The sequence below is a fragment of the Schistocerca piceifrons genome, chromosome 3 (genome assembly GCF_021461385.2).
Source record: "Schistocerca piceifrons isolate TAMUIC-IGC-003096 chromosome 3, iqSchPice1.1, whole genome shotgun sequence".
NCBI classification, from domain to species: Eukaryota; Metazoa; Arthropoda; class Insecta; order Orthoptera; family Acrididae; genus Schistocerca; species Schistocerca piceifrons.
The window spans coordinates 732,242,158-732,260,938 of NC_060140.1; the positions used below are offsets into that span (position 1 = coordinate 732,242,158).

At 40.9% G+C, this 18,781-nt stretch overlaps 1 protein-coding gene across 1 annotated transcript in view; it reads right to left on the bottom strand.

Annotated features, from left to right (window-relative positions):
• LOC124789009 overlaps window positions 1–18,781 on the bottom strand; it is a 260,631-nt gene that overhangs the window by 135,474 nt on the left and 106,376 nt on the right. The window contains exon 3 of the mRNA XM_047256296.1: window positions 11,567–11,695. Coding sequence (XP_047112252.1) covers window positions 11,567–11,695 — 129 coding nt within the window. The remainder of the gene's footprint in view (window positions 1–11,566; window positions 11,696–18,781) is intronic.

Consider the following 18,781-nt stretch of genomic DNA (forward strand, 5'->3'; position numbering starts at 1 on the left):
TGCTACCTACTCGTTCAAGTGCAGGCAATCGCAGGCATTCACCAGCTTCCATTATCTGAAGAGTACTTCCGACACTGCTGCAGTATTGCCAGCAGCTTGTGCTGCTGCTGGTCTGGGCCTGGCTGGCTGAGGCTCTAAGCTCTGGCCCCGATGTGCTGTGCTCACATGTGTCTGTATATAAAAAAGAGTTGTGAAACAGACGTCGCAATGAAGAAATTTTTCGTTTTGTTTTTGAGTCCTCGGTCTTCTGACTGGTTTGATGCAGCCCGCCACAAATTCCTCTCCTGTGCTAACCTCTTCATCTCAGAGTAGCACTTGCATCCTCTGACCTGAATTATTTGCTGGATGAATTCCAATCTCTGCCTTCCTCAACATTTTTACCCTCAACAGTTCCCTCTAATTCCATGGAATGTACTCCGTGATGTCTTAACAGATGTCCTACCATCCTGTCCCTTCTTATTGTCAGTGTTTTTCATATATTCATTCCCTCGTCGATCTGCGGAAACCTCCTCATTCCTAACCTTATAACTCCATCTAATTTTTAACATTCTTCTGTAGCACCAGATCTCAGATGCTTCGGTTCTCCTCTGTTCAGGTTTCCCAACAGTCCATGTTTCACTACCATATAATGCTGTGCTCCGAGTGTACATTCTCAGAAATTGCGTCCTCAGATTGATACGAGAATACTTCTCTTGGCCAGGAAAGCCTTTTCTGCCCGTGTTAGTCTGTTCTTGATGTCTCCTTGCTTCGCCCGTCTAGGTTATTTTACTGCCTAGGTAGCAGGATTCCTAACTTCATCTACTCCATGATCATCAGTCCTGATGTTAAGTTTTTCACGGTTCTCATTTCTGCTACTTCTAATTACAGTACCTTCGTCTTTCTTCGATTTACACTCATGAAATTGTTCATTCCATTCAACAGTTCCTGTAACTCTTATTCAGTTTCATTGAAGATAGCAATTTCGTTAGTGAGTTGGGTCACTGAACTTTTATTCCACTCTAGAATATTTCTTTTATTTCCCTCATTGCTTCTTCGATGTACAGATTGAACAGTATTCTCTCTTGGCTGCCATACGTGTCTATATTATCCATCTTTCCCCGTTGCTTGTGTCTATTTTCCTCAGAATTTCGAATATTTTGTACCACTTGACACTGTCGAACGCTTTTTTCAAGTCGACAAATCCTATGAATGTATCTAGATGTTTCCTTAGTCTTGCTTCCATTATCAACTGCAGTATAGGAACTGCCTCTCTGCTGCCTTTTCCTTTCCTAAAGCCAAACTGATCGCCATCCAACAGATCCTCAGTTTTCTTTTCCATTCTTCTGTATATTATTCTTGTCAACAACTTGTATGTATGAGCTGATAAGCGGACTGTGCGATAATTTTTGGACTTTGGGAATTGTGTGGATGATGTTTTTCCAAAAGTCTGATGGTATATCGTCACTCACATACATTCTACACACCAACGTGAAGAGCGCACATTTTCTGAAAAAGTTGCGTAAGAGGCACATGTCGGTCCTTGGATGTAGGCAGCTGTGGGCAGGTGGCGTTTCCAGAAGTATACTGAGGTGGATTCTAGAATTACAACACCAGTAGGTAGCAAAACCACTGAGGTAGCGTATAATGAATACTTACCTGAACGCTGTAAGTGGAGGAGGAAGAGGAGGTTGTGAATAAATAAAATACATACCTTTGTTCTTTAAAAACAAGACAAATCATTTATTATTAATCCGAATTAGGAAGTATCTGTATATTCTTCTGAAGCACAAATGTAATCGCTAACGTGTTCACCATCACGTTTTTCCTTAGTCTCCGAATAACTGTGCATTTATGCCTAATCTTCAAGGTCCCTTTTGCGTTATTGAAAACTTCCTGAAGCCACATTTTTTTTTCAGTGCTTGTGACATAAACAGTTTTTTCGCTATGATCGGAGATTCAGAGCGATGTCACAATTTTTTCATACTGCAATCCATCTTCATCCCACCACTCTCCCTGGTAACTGTGAGTTAATGAGGTTGCCGTCTGTCGAATCTTGGCGCTGTGTACTGTTATAAACGTTGGTGAAACGCCGATTGCTGAAAACTTGTCAGTGTGCGTCCAGTGTTTTCTAATGCAAGGAATGCAACATCTTTGAACGCAAGTGTCCACACTTGACGTAAAACCCCTGCATATCCGCGACGATGTTCACACTTCGAGGTGCCACCATAGAGTGCCTCTGTTGTGATGCAGCACAGCCACATTATACTAATCACTGCACAGCTCCTGTGAGAGGTAAGTAATTAATAAAATGATCATGCAACAATAATGCACACGCCACTATGTTTTGAGGATAATTGCATGATGATTCAAGTTCAGTGCGAATGTCTGTGAGGCCTGTCCTGATACTTTCGATTTGCTATGAGAAATCAATCATCACAACAGGTTCAAATTTTTAAATCTTCTTTGGGTTGGAAATACATACAAATTCATCACCCTCATAGTAAGAAGATTGCAATCTCCAATACATTTCATACAGCAGATCGATATTGTCATTGTTCCAGTGAAGTTGTATATTATCGGATGGGTGATATACTGAATTCAGGAACACGTTTGCTTTAGTAAGGCTACCGTTGTCAAATACACTGGAAACCTTAGCCACATTCTCTAGTCACTCTACCTGTAACCCCAAAACAGTGAATCAAGTTGTTTTTAGTTGAACAGATGTCAGAATCGACCAGCTGTGTCTTGAAGTTTTCAGTAGAACTGGATACTCTTAGAATTCCCATGAACGGAAACTTAATGGCAGCTGAACTCCAGGGTTTAGCACACACAAAAATTTCAGGTGAGCCTCATCTGATATGGAAATGTGCAGCACTTTCCACATTGATTTGTCCAAACAATTTCGTGTTGCTTGCGCGTGTTGAATGTACTCATTATTATCTGTAGCACTTTTAACGACAATCAGTTTCTGCTTAGCGCTCATAATGACTTGCTTGTTATATTTTAAGAACCCTGCAAGCATTTTGAGAGGTGTGCACATACTAAAGAGATTACTTATTGATCCAGCAGTGAACTACCCCTCATTTTGCAGTATATTAGGGTCCAAATTTGATGTGGATGCTCAAGTTTTGGGTGTTGATGTGATTCCAATGTTTCTTGTGTTGTCGACTTCAGTACAATTAAGTTTGTATCGTGTTTCTTGAAGCAGAAAATTGAATGCATTATGTATAGGTTGCGATGTTTCTGCTGGAATAGCCCAATCATTCTTCATAAATCTGCCTTCCTAGCAAAGGAAACTGCTGCTCCGAGTTATTAAATCATCTTAATGCCATATCAGAATTGTTATCTCATCTTTATTATTGACCATCGCCAAAGCAAAAGGTTTGCGGGAGATATATTTCTGACGAGAAGTATGTTCATCAACTGGAGTTGTTATTTCAAGTGACTTCATTGTGAGGTTTCAATCCCACTGACTTGAGGAACTTGTAATTCTGACGTGTTATCACCCTGTCCTTCCGCAGAGTGGAGTACTGACCAGTGCGGGAGCTGGTCTTATACCTTATGCCCATAGTGTTGCTGCTTCAAATGAAGACGTACTATGATTTCCCCTCCTCAAAAATCAATCAGTTAGCTGTCCTGGTCATCAATGCTCAACTCCAGATGGTCTAGTGTCTGAAAAGTCACTAGGATATATATTGGACTACTAGTACGTCAGCGAGTTTGTATCCTGGTCCTACCGTAAGGAAAAACCTGTAGATGGTATGTTCTAATCCGTCAATGATGTATGAATTTGTTGCGATATTGCACTTGATACAGATCATGTTAACAAATAGAATATCCACTGGTTGATCCGACTCGTAAGTTTCCTCCGTATTTTTAGCCAAAACTTGACTCCTTGAGAAACCGAGTATTGATCCTTTTGAGCCTTCCTGGCTAAAGTCTGTTCTATGTTTTGTCGTTTTTATCTCTGTTTTAAACCTATTAATGTTTGCACATAAGTCAAATACTTTTAAAGATAATTTTATAATTGCATTTAAACAGTCATTGTAGTATGAATCAGCACCGATTCTGCATGAAAATGTAATAATTTACAGACATTTCAGTAAGAGCAATCTTTAAGCTGAATAGTATAAATCTTTTTTGGCAATTCTGGTGAAACTGTAACTCTCTCTTTACGAAAAATACGTGGAATAGTTCAAAACTCATGCCCACTGAATAATTTTGAAATTTACTACTCCTGAAAGTTTATTAACTGTAGTGAAAGTTTATTGAAATTACTTTTCAGCTCAACAAAATAAGATACTAGGAAATACCGTAGTACTTGGGATGGAACCTAGTTAAGAAGATGACAAAAGATAAATCACAGTTGCCCATCACAAAGTTAAAAGAATACAAACTTATTATTGAAAAAGAAATTGAGTCACTGGCCCAAGCAATTATACAGTACTCAACTGATACTTTGAGGTGTAGTCGAAGGCAGTAGCGATCTGGTGTGGCTATTAAAAAAGTATTTATGTCTCTTGCTGTGTAACAAGCTCTCAAAATTCTCTTCTTAGCATCGGATTTTCGTAGCACAGAGCTAGCCATATTACACAATCTTGCAGTTCTTCTCGTTTCATTCAGTTTACAAGAAGCGAATACTTTACCTGCTAGCTACTGATTGACTCTTGTCACAAAAGAACCTTGCAGCTTGACCGCCAATTCCACCTTTTCTATTCCAGCTAAGTTTGTTTCGTTGCAAAGGGGCTTAGCTCCTTGTTTTAGATGATTACAAAACTACTTTCACTATTCGCGAAGTGGTACTACAAGTTAAGTTTTAACATTTCCATTCTTTTGCAGTGTATTACTTCTGCAATTACATCCATAGACTAACTACAATTACATAAATGATCATAAATAATAGATAAAACACTTACATAGATGTTATGTCAAAGAGCATGATTATACAGGTCAAATTAAGTGAAAACAGACAAAGAAGTTAGATAACATTATTAAGGGTAATACCGATAGCACTGTTAAAAGAAGTTAGATAACATAATTACATATAATATCGATAACAGTGTTACACTACTACTGGATTAGGGGTGTGTTGCGCTGCAGGAACAATAACAAACCATAAGTACAATCAAATGCATATTTGTAAATAACAATATTAATAATTATATTATTGTTGGATACTTACTTTCAGATCTAACAGTCTTATTCTTCTTGCACCTGGGAGAGTTGATTGGTCCATGCTGCAGCCTCCGCTTCATCCTGTCACTAGAGGCTTTGTATTTTATGCAACAAAAGCGTACTCTATGGTGTAAGCTAAAGGTTAATCTCTCTCTCTCTCTCTCTCTCTCTCTCTCTCTCTCTCTCTCTCTTTTAAGAGGTTCTTCGGTAAAGGATATGAAGAGACTGTAGGTTTGAGACAGGACGGAAGTGCTGCTGTAAGCGTGACAGGTTTCTGGGAGTGGAAATGAGGGGCAATGACTAGGCAGTTTGTGCCTGGTCTGCAGGAAATGAAAGAACTACACAGATGTATAAGAATTTCATAGGTGTGAGGGTCGGTATGCAATTTCACATAACAAGGCGATATCTCAAGGCTCCAATGTTACGATGTGTCGCCGCCATCATCATGAAGAAAGAGAATGCTACTCTCAACTACCAAAGGTGCCTTTGTATGCATTTTTAAATAAATTGCTCATGAGCACTTGTTAATTGGTGTCAGTCGCTCTTTTACGTTGTTGGCGGTGGTGGAGTATTCTGTCGTTTATTGAGGCGTGGTATGCGGCAAGAGCAGTTGTGAAAGTCTGGAAGAATTAAAAAAATAATGTTCCAAGCCGTGATTAGCAGCAAAGCAAAGTAATGTTGATAGGCAGTCAAAATACGAGTTAATCTCCTATTGGTACGTAATAACGTCACTGAAACCTTTCAAATACTTTGGGAGTGTACGTTCACAGAGACTGCGATGCGACGATATTTCTGACTATAGTATTAAATGAGGAATCCACAGACAATCTTCATTCCCTACGTATTGCTCGCGTAGGGACGTTTACAGACAGGATTAGACTAACTACGGCAAGCACAGACGCATTCAAGAAATCATTCTTCTCGAACTCCATTCGCGTTTGGAACAGGAAGAAACTCCAATATATTCATATTAAGTACCCTCTGTCATGCACTTCACAATAGGTTTCAGACTTTGTATGTAGCTGGGACCACAAGTGCCTGTTGTTCGGTGGGGCGATTCTGGAAACACTTTCATTCTTTGTACCCTACCAAACATTCATTTGACGTATCGTGTAGTACTCAAATAATTAGTAAAATCAGATGAGTCCATAATCTGAAAAGAAATTGAAGGAAATGCTGTACAGTGTTGGACGGAATTAGTTGCTCGGCACCAGAGTGTAAAGGGTAATGGAAATGACAAGTGTTGAGCGTGCACTCTAAGAAAGTGTTTGTCTCCACATAAATATCACATTACAGTAAGGGTATTAGGGCACTTTCACAAACATGCTGCCAATCGTTTTCCTTACGTAACACCAGGCAATAAAACACAGTAGACACAGTGTGGAGACACAGTGGTCTTTCATCATGCGGTGTAAAGTAAGACATTAGCAAGGTCTACGAAATTATAGGAAACTTTGGGAAATACAAATAACCTTACAGATTTATTTTTTATTCCTCGTAATGTCGGGATCAGATAAAGACATAGAGAATCATGTGACACCAGTTTGTACAAGCGCTGGGATTTTTTGCCATAAAGTGTAATGATTGTCAGGGCACATATACAGGTCAAACAGGTAGAGGTTTTAGTACGCGGTGTAAGGAACAGCTCAATGTCTACAAACCAAGGTCGGCTTGTACATCTGAGGGAAACGGAACTTTTAGTAACGAGTGTGGAAAACAACCTTGACATTATATGCATTGTGAATAAAGGTACAGCGCTAGATATTTTGAAGAAATGTACATTTTTAGGGCTATCAAGGAGTCACGTTCACAGATACTGAACAGCCAGACGGACCTCAGACATCGGGATCTATTATTGAATCTCGACTACTGTTGTGTACATAGTTCCGCGTAGTCAGCGCGTACACAACTTTCCCACTAGAGCGCGCCCCGCTAAGCACAACAGCGCAGGCGCAGCGCTCGTCCGTCTCCGCACTACGAGATGGCGCCGCCTGAGAGACGGACCAAATTCTGCTTCCGCCGATCCGCTATTAATATGTAACGCAGCCAATGAGATTGCTGCTAACGTAGAACCTTTTCTCCTCGCGGATCACACTCGCGCAGTGATACCTGAACGCGCGAGGTATTATAACGAGTGTACAGACCTCCGATCAGTCAGTCTGCACCAGTCTATAGTCAAGTTTCAGTCTGCGCCTAATAAGGTTACCATATTCCTGTACATAGCCATGAAGAGAAATGAATAGACACTTTGTCAAGTATCAGAGATATGTGAGAATAAGATTAACGTACCAAGACCAAAGGAACTTCAGAGTGTCAATTGTAAACAGCATCCAGAATCAAGTTACGTAATATCTATGTTTTTTATTATTTTAATAAATATGTGTGAAAATTAATCAAGTTCTCTTTAAAGTTGGTCACCGTCAATCTGCTACTCTAAGCGTGCAAGTGGCATTTCCATCGTCTGACCTAACGGCAGAAGATAAACACGCCACGATAAGACCATGAGACATATTGCTGACACGCGCCTAATTCGTTAGAGCGACAAGTCAAACGATCTGATGGTGTGTGTACCGAAGGTCTTACACTACGCACAGCACAACTACTTATACTCTCCTCACTACTGACAGGGTCCACGTGTGTTTCCATTCATCCTGAATAAATAATTGTTCCTGTCGCCTAGATGCAGTTCTCCTATGTCCCTTCTCTACAAGGTGCGTCTGAAAAGTTCGGTGAATGGTCTCAGAAAATAAAGAAAATAAGAGATACAAACAAAAAATTTTTACTGTTCACTAAAATAATCACGATTAATTGCAATACACTTCTGATGTTGGTTGTAAAGCAGTTGGAAACTGTCATCAAACGCTTCTTGTGGAATCGCTCGAAGCACCGTAGTCACGCGTTGTTGGATATTCGCATCATTAGAGGCTATGAGACGTGACGATACCAGTACGTTATGGAGACCAAGAGACAGTCAATGGTATGGTGTTCGTTTTCCCCGCCTCCCAAAAAAAAGTCGACTGACAAAATCCAAGTTTAAGACGATGTCAATCGCCTTTTTCGGCTGCGTGGGGTCGATCCAATTTTTACTCGAGGGAGGCGTGGAGGACGATGAACATCATGCCACTGACTGTTGCTTGGTCTCCGTATCGTACTGGTAGAACCCTGACTCATTTCCTGTAATGATGTGGCTATTCAACAACGTGTGACCGCGGCGCATCGAGATATTCCGTAAGAAGCGTTTACTGATAGTTTCCGAAAGCTTTACATCAGGCGTCGCAAGTGTGTTGTGGCTAATGATGATTATTCTGAAGCCCAGTGATGGTGTTTTGTTAGTAACTCTTGTTTCATTTATTTTCCGACACCATTCACTGAACTTCACAGACGCACCTTGTATTCCCAACCATCTCCACCCCCACCCCGCCAACGGAGGTTCGGTCGGTTTTGAAAGATTATTTTGTGTACAGAAAACTTATGTTAAAGTGACACGTTCCACATCATTATGAAATGTCGTATTCATGATCTATGAAACAAGGATTAATGTATTTATGTATGTATGAGGGTTTTAGTCTATGAATGTGTCTTTGTCAGCTCTGGTCTGCCATTACTAACACCCATCATATTGTCCATCTTAATTTGGACTGTTTTAAATAATGATAGGTTTTTTACGTGAACTCGGTCTAGCATTACTTAGCATCGTTTTATATGTATATAATTCTTATATTTTTATGTAAATTTTTTAAATTGTTATTTCTTTAATATACTTTCCCATCAAGGGCTAAGTCTTCAGTTGGATTCTGTTACCTTGTTGTGGATGTAACCAGGTAGTTCAATTTCCTTAACTGTATGTAATTTTAAGTGTACCTTATTTCTCACAAGTGTAATTGTTAATATTTTCTGTCTTCATTTCGTTACTGAGATTTCCAAGGCTCGGTCTGCGTGTCCTTTAATTAGGTTTCTACCGCTACATGTCGCAATTTTCAACCCGCGATGGGTTGGCGCGTGCTCGGCTTCACAGTGTTCAGTGTGTGGCCAGCGCTGTAAAGTGCAGTTCTATTTGACGCCTGTCAAGAATTGCGTGTCTTTTAATTTTTTGTTGCCTCCCGCGGATTTTCACGATGATGGGATTCTTCTGCTTTGTATTCTACCGACACCGCGACTGACTGGAACCGATGTTGTCTGGCTGGTGAATGTATAGTATGATCAGTATTGGTTACACCACTCTTGTCAACTCCTGTAGCTGGGTTCCTATCAGTCTATGCTGTCGCAATGATGGCAGCAGAAGTTGAATAGTGACAAAGAAACCATCCATTGCCCCTATTTTCTAGATCCATTGGAGCTCTGTTCTTTCCATGTGAGGCCACCAACCGCGTTGGTTGGATGCAATCTCTGATCTACAATAATTCCGAACCGGGACAAAAACTTGATAGTGGCGCCGCCTCTCCCACTCGAGGGTTTCTTTTTAAATCGATTTTTCACAGATATGTTCATTTTGTGGCGCACGTCTTCCTGAAGAGGTTGATGTATGAAGCATATATGTACGAGGAAATGTAAGGCATGTTATGTGGTCATAGGTGTGCCAAGGTGCAGTGCCACGCCTCTTCACACAGCATTCTTCTATCGCACGTCACCGTATTTCACTCTGTGGAATTCGAGCACGTATTTTTATTTAAAAGGAAAGCCATCAAGCCTACAATCAGGACAGTGAAAATTAGGATGTCCTGTGGTGCCTCTCCTGCTTTCAGATGGCCAGTTTGACATCCTACATACCTTTAAAAAACTCACAATTAATACTGGATGGGATCATTTGCGACTGAGAGAATAAGAACTTTTAAGAAAATTTGCTCTCTTTGTTGCTTATTAATTGATAACTTTCTCTTTTGCTTGATATAAAATTAAATATAGGAAACATAAAACCAGTAGGCAAGAGACAAATAAGAGAGTACACACTTGTTCAGTCCTTAGATCCCAACATTTTTTCTCTCTAATCTTGTTAGAGCTTTACACTTTCGTGCTTTCTTTTCTGCAAAAGGATCTAAGAGCTCACCAAAGTTCGTCAAACGTTTTGCTACATTAAAAAAAGGACGTTGTCTAATACTGAAAACATGTTAATACAATGTTAAAAGAATCTTCCGTCAGTTCTTGGTAGAACAACATCATAATAAATGAAAAGCACCAGTTTGCTTTTATTGTTAACCGGTTTTCGGCTTACAAGGACATCTTCAGACATTTACTGAGTATTTAATACAAATAGTTCCTGGTGTGGTTTCCATTTGATTACGTCTATTTTGTCACTATCTGCTAGAAAAACGAAATAGGTCTTACCAATATTGCAGCAATTGTAACACATGCCAAGTAGGCGAGACTGTTTTGGCCCAAATGGTCGTTTTTATCTACCTCATTTGCATAAAAATAACGACAGAATACAATTGACGAAATACCAGTATCAAATGCCTATATCGCCTACTACAAGCAAAACTCCGTTCCCTTTCCTTTCTCGTTCGAACAAACAATCCTGTCAACAGTAATTCCGTAACTATTTCTGTCACTGTCAAAACTTGACCGGAAAAAAACTTCGCTAACCCTGCCAGAAACACCGGTTGACTCATTTCGCGTTTATTCTACGGTTAGGTGCTATTAGGTTTTCGTATAACGAGTTTTTCGTGCTATTCCGAGAATAGGAGCTGATCATTCGCACACCCAAACAGCCACATAAACAAACAGCGATTGGCATTCACCTTTCGGGTTTGTTCGGCTCAGCTTGTGTAGCCCGGGCTCCGTTTGTGTGCGGAAAAGTTTTTTATTTCTTGGCGCGACGGGGATTGTACTGGCAGAGACATCACGTACACAATGCACGCATTCAAAAATCAACTTAGGATTCGTTTATAAATCAACTTAGAATGTATTCAAAAACCATCAGGGATGCGTTTCAAAATCATATGAATAATCGATAGACCAACGTGCGTTGGACGCTGGGCGCTTTGTGAAACAAGGTTTTTCCCTTCAAGAATATGAATTTGGCGTCGCTTCCACCCCCCCCCCTTTCCCCTAGATATGGGCCTTGCTGGATGGAACAATACTGAAGCATTTGCACTGAGACATTATCAAGGACAAAAATGTTCCCCTAACCTCGACTACAGTAATGGGTAATTTTAAACCTGTTATATATGCAGTTCATTGTGACTGGTCGTGCGATAGATTGGCCCAGATATATGATTTTAAAGACAAATAGACAATTTATGACAAATAGCAACCAATAGAAAAGTCCAGCTGTTTGTCTCAAGTAACTACAGGAATTCTGATCAGCCATAAATATAATCTAAAATCAGTCCTTGTTTCGGACAACATTCTCTGCAGCAAGACATCGGTTACAGATAAGCAAGCGAAGAACCTTGAAGCCAAACGAGAGAGTTACCGAGCTGCACGTCGGGTTCTGTTAGCTGCCAGTTGAGGGCGCTGACGACCCAGGCAGCTGCTGCCATCTTCTGTCTGCCGGAAGAAATCTCTACAGAGCAGTTCTCGCCTTCGTGTATGTCGAAGATTCCTGAAATACAAAACGTTATTTTAATTTTTTTTTGTAAGGCCAAGAGTTCACTGTAGTCTGACAAATAAGCAGGAAAGACCTCTGTCATTACTGAAATCTACAGAAGCGAAAAAAAGTGACGCTTGCAAGAATGTAATTGGTCCATGCACTCGGGAGCATATCGAAGTCATCATGAGCTCTTGTCTGGACTGCCATTAGATGCCCCCACCCCTTTTTCCGGAAGTCTGCATTTTACTTAGATTTAGCAAATTTTGTAATTCTGAAAGTAGATCTAATAAAAACAAAGCACTGCAAAAAACACTGTCCATTGAGATTTGATAAACTTCTAACAAAATGATTATTACAGAAATTTAACGACCTTCGTTGCTTTGAATTGCACTGGAATAATAACATACCACCTAATGAATTAGTAAGGCCTTCTTCCAATGATTTTACAACACCAGAGGTTTGGGTAATGCAGCCGATGACCATTGGCAGAGCATTAGTTTGTTTGCAAGAGGGTTCAACATAGATGAAAAGAGTGCTGATTCGTATATGCACCTCCGCAGTCAACGTAGGTGCGCATAAAGGCACCCCAGGAGGGAGGCAACAATGGTGAATAATTTGTGTAGTCTGCAATTTACTGAACTGTTCGCAGAAGAAGGAACTGTAATGCAGAGAAAACTAGAAACGGTACTCTTTCATTTCTGAATCCATATTTACGCACGTTGACAATGGCCATCATCAGAATCAGTATATAAAACTTTAATACAAATGTATGGAGGCACTTAGGGCTAGCATACAGCAAACAGAACGTATGTCATATATTACAGATAACTCATTTAGCAAAATGGAGCCATACTATACGTGAAGACTGAAACATCTATAATTTTACTAAAGAACACCTATTCTGATTCAGTTGAAAAAAAGAGCATTACGTAGTTCATTGGTTGACTAACAGCGAACACTAGCAGACTGACAGAATTCAGATTGAAACTTCCTGGTAGATTAAAACTGTACGCCGAACCCGAGACTCAGACTCGGGACCTTTACCTTTTGCAGGCAAGTGCTCTACCAAATGAGCCCCCCAAGCACAACTCATGACCCATTCTTACAGCTGTACGTCCGCAAGTACCTCATCTCCTGCGTTACAAACTTCACAGAAGCCCTCTTGCGAACTTCGCAAGACTAGCACTCCTGGAAGAAAGGATATTGCAGAGACATAGCTTAGTCTCAGCGTGGGGGATTGTTTCCAGAATGAATTTTCACTCTGTAGCAGAATATACGCTGATACAAAACTTCCTGGCAGATTATCTTAGCAATATCCTTTCTTCCAGGAGTGCTAGTCTTCCAAGGTTCGCAAGAGAGCTTCTTTGAAGTTAGGAGGGTAGGAGATGAGTTACTGGCAGATGTATAGCTTTGAGGATGGGTCGTGAATCATGCTTACAGGGGAACCTCCCCATCGCAACCCCCTCAGATTTAGTTATACGTTGGCGCAGTGGATAGGCCTTGAAAAACTGAACACAGATCAATCGAGAAAACAGGAAGAAGTTGTGTGGAACTATGAAAAAATAAGCAAAATATACAAACTGAGTAGTCCATGTGCAAGATAGGTAACATTAAGGACAATCTTATCTCAGCAGCGCAGTAGTCCTGTGGTTAGCGTGATCAGCTGTGGAACGAGAGGTCCTTGGTTCAAGTCTTCCCTCAAGTAAAAACTTTAATTTTTTATTTTCAGTTTATGTGACAAACTCTTAGGTTTTCATCACTTTTTGGGAGTGATTACCACATCCACAAGAAAACCAAAATCGGGCAAGGTAGAAGAATCTTTTTACCCATTCGCCAAGTGTACAAGTTAGGTGGGTCGACAACATATTCCTGTCATGTGACGCACATGCCGCCACCAGTGTCGTATAGAATATATCAGACGTGTTTTCCCGTGGAGGAATCGGTTGACCTACGACCTTGCGATCAAATGTTTTCGGTTCCCATTGGAGAGGCACGTCCTTTCGTCTACTAATCGCACGGTTTTGCGGTGCGGTCGCAAAACACAGACACTAAACGTATTGCAGTGAACAGAGACGTCAAAGAACGAGCGGACAGATCATAACTTTGCGAAAATAAAGAAAGTAAAATTTTCAGTTGAGGGAGGACTTGAACCAAGGACCTCTCGTTCGCTTGCTACTCACGTTAACCACGGGACCACGGCGCTCCTAACCTCAAAACTGCCTTGATGTTGCCTATCTTGCACATGGACTACTCAGTTTGTATATTTTACTAATTTTTTGCACAGTTCCACACAACTTCTTCCTGTTTTCCCGATTGATCTGTGTTCAGTTTTTCGAGGTCTATCCACTGAGCCAACTTATAACTAAATCTGAGGGGGGTGCGATGGGGAGGTTCCCTTGTTAGGTAGCTCAGTCGGTAGAGTACCTGCCTGTGAAGGGCAAAGGTCCCAAATTCGAGTCTCGATCTGGCACACAGTTTTAATCTACCAGAAAGTTTCATATCAGCGCACTCTCTGCTGCAGAGTGAAAATTCATTCTGGAGAATTGAGATTGCGAGTACAAAGAGGTACAACAGCGTAGTCAGATGCTGGTGCCATGCTACATGCATTCTGATAACCAGTGCCATCCAAGCAGAACAAGAGCAATTCCGTTAACTACAACTATAAAATAAGGCGTCAACGACATTGGATAATCTGTATAGGCATAATGAAGCTAGTACACTGGATGAGAAGTTAATTATTTTGTCATATGGTATATAGTTGGCCAACATCTAAAACATTTATATGAAGAGAAACAAGGAAACTTCTTTGTTTCTACATGGCATATGTACAGTGAATAACTACAGAAATGTCAGTGGTCAGATTGTGATAATGATTATCAGGGGAGAGGAACAATAAATGTAATAGAGGGTATATTAAGAAAACATAGGTACATTATATGCAACAATACCTTAAAACCAATAATGCCATTTAAAGTACAAGTGAATAACAGCATTAAAACACTAACAAAATTTATTTAAACGTAAATAAAATAACAGAAAAGTTAGAGGTAACCATATAACTTTAAAATATATTTGAGTGCATTGGTCATCTACCCTTTTCTTTGCTAGAAATGCCCTAAGGGGAGGGTGAAGAAAGGAGGTAGAGTGGTAGCGGGAGGGGTATGTGCTTGGGGGAAGGAGAGGGAGAGTGTGGGAAGGAGGAAATGGATGAGTGATGGGATGGGTAGGTAATAACTAAAGATCATAGTTATACCAACAACAAATGGCGGTTAGAATACCCATACACCATGACAATTTCATACATAGGAAAGAAAGTCTTCAGTTTTTTAACCTGTTCATTCAAAACAATGTGTACCTAATACACTTTCTATACGAGGGCTATCCACAAAGTACATTACGTTTTGGAATTAAAAATAAATAAAGTATTGGAAATTTTTTTAAATTATATACAGATAAAAGCCACACTTAAATACTACTTTTCTACATAGTTGCTATTTAAATTAAGGCACTTATCGTAGCGATGGACGAGCTTGGAAATTCCTTCGTCGTAAAATTCGGCCGCCTGCGCCTTCAACCACGTGGTTGCAGATTTGCTTCAACGCCCGCTTGCCCATCTTTGAGATCCAACCATACAGTAGCGAGGTGGTAGCAGCAACTCCATCGTTAAACAAGATCGAGCTGTGTGCGCGGCAACTGTGTGAGCCAAGCGCAGGATTGTCACATAAATCATTTCAGCGATAAACCTCTCTGTTCGCAAGTAATCGTTTCCTTATGGTGACGTTTAGAAGAAATGACATGGTGTCGAAAGCGAGCAATTAACATCGCGCGCCGAGGGAAAGGCTTCCTATTACAGGAACGTGAGGACAGGAGAACTTACGCACTTCTGCTGGTTAATTCTTAAACCACGTATCTCTGCTATTTTCTTTCGGTAGTTTTTATCGCCACTCTGCGCCTGCGTTTAGTTCGACTCTGAAAGAACTGTAGCTTCTTTAACCCACCTGCATCACGCGTTCCCTGCCGGGAACTGAACCTTTTACAATGACTGTCTTGCATTGCTTATCATCTTCCAATTTTTGTCCATGAAGCCATAGTTTCCAATGCAAGAAGAGCCAATATACGAGGACCATTCAGTAAGTAATACAACATTTTTTGTCTGAAAAGAGGTTGGTTTTGTTGAGGATTCCAATACAGCATATTATACCACACTCTTTTGGCTGCAAAATATTTTTCAACACAATCTCCGTTCAATGCCACCTTACTGGGAGGGCCTATGTGCCCGCATGCTACCACTTTACTAGTCGACGTGAGAGCCAACGTCTTGCTGCATCAATAACCTCCCCATCATCCCCGTGCCGCTTCTCACCTAGTGCATCCTTCATTGCGCCAAACAAATTGAAGGTGCGAGATCCGGGCCTTCGGCTGGATGAGGAAGAACAGTGCAGTGAAATTCTGTGAGCTTCTCTTAGGTGCGCAGAGTAGTGTGACGTCTTGTTTTGTAATGGAGAATTGGAAGTTCTTTGCATTTTTGTGGTGACGAACACGCTGAACCCGTTTGTTCAATTTCCCGAGGATAGCACGGGGGAGATGGTTTGGGTCTGTGACATCTTGTTGTGATGACGACAGATGCCTCGCCCAACGACCCTCCATGATTTTGTTCACTGCTAGGTATCCGTAGACATTCCGCAAGCCTCTAAGAATATCTGTGATTCTCTGGTTTTCCGCCGAAAGATACTCAGTGTCATTCTTCTGCTTGAAACGCACCTCTGTTACAGATGCCATTTTGAAGGTTACATATAGTGCTGCAACCTGTCGGCACTCCATGAAACCATAGGGACTGAAGCGGGGACATTCCACTATATCCCACAAAAAATTCTGCATTCTTTCAACGGAAACTGGCCGAGAAAAAAATGTGTTGCATTATTTGTTGAAGGCCTAGGCGTGAGGTCGGAACTGTAGGATGGATAGTCGAAAAGTTTCTCCCACAATGGCTGTATCTTATCTTTGATAGTGTTCGGTTCTGGATTCTTTTGGGGGTGAAGCGGGAGAAGTTAGTCTTTTACTGCCTCCCTACCTTCCCCACCCTTTTCCCCCATTACATTTAAAGTGACATAGTTGCCTGGGATTTTAATAACAATACGAGGAAGGGCACAGGAGGTACTTCGCAACATTTCAAGAAATGAGAAGAGATCATACGGCAACCTAATTAAAAGGGTGGTAAACGGCTTTAGAAAAACATGCAGAGGCCAAATGGGTGAATACATGTAAATAACATAGTGTGTGGATGTGTCTGGAAGCGGCTTCTGTCCAACAGTGGATGTTATATGGCTGACCATGAATTATAAATTATAGTATCTTCTATTAGGTGATCAAATGGAAGAAATGTGAGTACATAATTCAGAGTGCTGAAAATAGCTCGTCGGATCGTTTTAAATACGTATTTGTACCATTGCGTAGTGCCCTCAGCCCGGAAAAAAGGGAAGAGAAGATCACTGAACGACAAAATCAAGTTTTTGCTTTTTCGAGCAATTCAGTGATGCAAATGTGTTTATATGGTCAGTGTACTTTTACTGGAACACCTTCGAAATGAAGTGCAAAGTAGACAACCGTATAGAACCGGCTGTGAAATTTCCATGTAATCCACTGAGCGACCTGTGGCTGAGGGCCTAAGGTCTCGAATCGCGCTGTGATAGAGAATAAAACTGATTGGCACAGACAACTGTTTTAATTTGAGTGGGTAGGCAGAAGAAAGTGCCAATCTGCAATTTAGCAAATATTAAGCTGTTCATGTTATAAGTTGCTGCCTTTTATTGTTACCACGTACAAGCTTCGTGAACATCTGTACTTTTGTGCAGTGAAACTACAATCAGAGACAAAGTTATGATAAAAAAAGCAGGGTCGCCACCAGCCCTAGTCCTTCCTACGTATCAAGAATGACTGAACAGGAACATCAGCTGAATAATTAATCCAATGGGCAATGTTAATTTCATTTAAATTAATTGGGAAAATTGATGAACGTAACTGATATGCCAGTGGCTTGATATATTACTCATTTCTCTTTAGCTGAACATACAGGTCTCATGAATTTATCTGGTTACAGACCTTCCCAGGAAACATAAGAGGAGCATAAAGTCGCAATTTTTAAAAATGGGAAAAGACACTTAAACAATTGTAAATAAGCCAATAGGACAGAAGAGATTAATTCTCATGAATCAGGTTTATTCATTGAAAGAACAAGTTAAAATTAGGACATATTCAGGTAACTGTCTAACCTGGCGCCTGAACACTATAGCATTAAGATGGCTTCAGGCTGTATCTTGGAGCGAGAGGACAAAGTGTGGGAGCCGGCCGGAGTGGCCGTGCGGTTCTAGGCGCTACAGTCTGGAGCCGAGCGACCGCTACGGTCGCAGGTTCGAATCCTGCCTCGGGCATAGATGTGTGTGATGTCCTTAGATTAGTTATGTTTAATTAGTTCTAAGTTCTAGCCGACTAATGACCTGAGAAGTTAAGTCGCATAGTGCTCAGAGCCATTTGCACTATTTGAACAAAGTGTGGGAGACATTCATTCAGTTACACGATAAAATAGATCAAGACTCAACTTACCACCATTAAATGCATGCATGAAGCCGCAAAGAGGTCTAACCCGTTTAGAATAGGTTACAAAAATAATGTCAAAGCATAATGGAACGCGCCCGACAACCGAGAGCTGACCTCTCCACGTGGCAAGTTACCATACACATTTACACGAATTAAAACGCTTCCAAGAAAATAGAAACACCAAGAATATCGGAGAGTTGACTAAAACCACAAGAAGATTAAATGAACGTGAACCACACATGAGGGAACTAAGACTTTGTGTTCTGCCTGACGGCAGGTCTTGTCATGGGGGAAGCCACGTCAGAGAGGTCCACCGCATGAACGTCTGGGGTAGTGATTACAGTGGTGGTTTCCCGTTGCCTTCCACTGATGATGATGAAATGATAATGAGGACAACACAACACTCAGTTCCTGAGCGGAGAAAATCTCCGACTCAGCCGGGAATCGAACCCAGGTCCCTTGGCGTGACAGACCGCCGCGCTAACAACTTTTCTTGTATTTCAT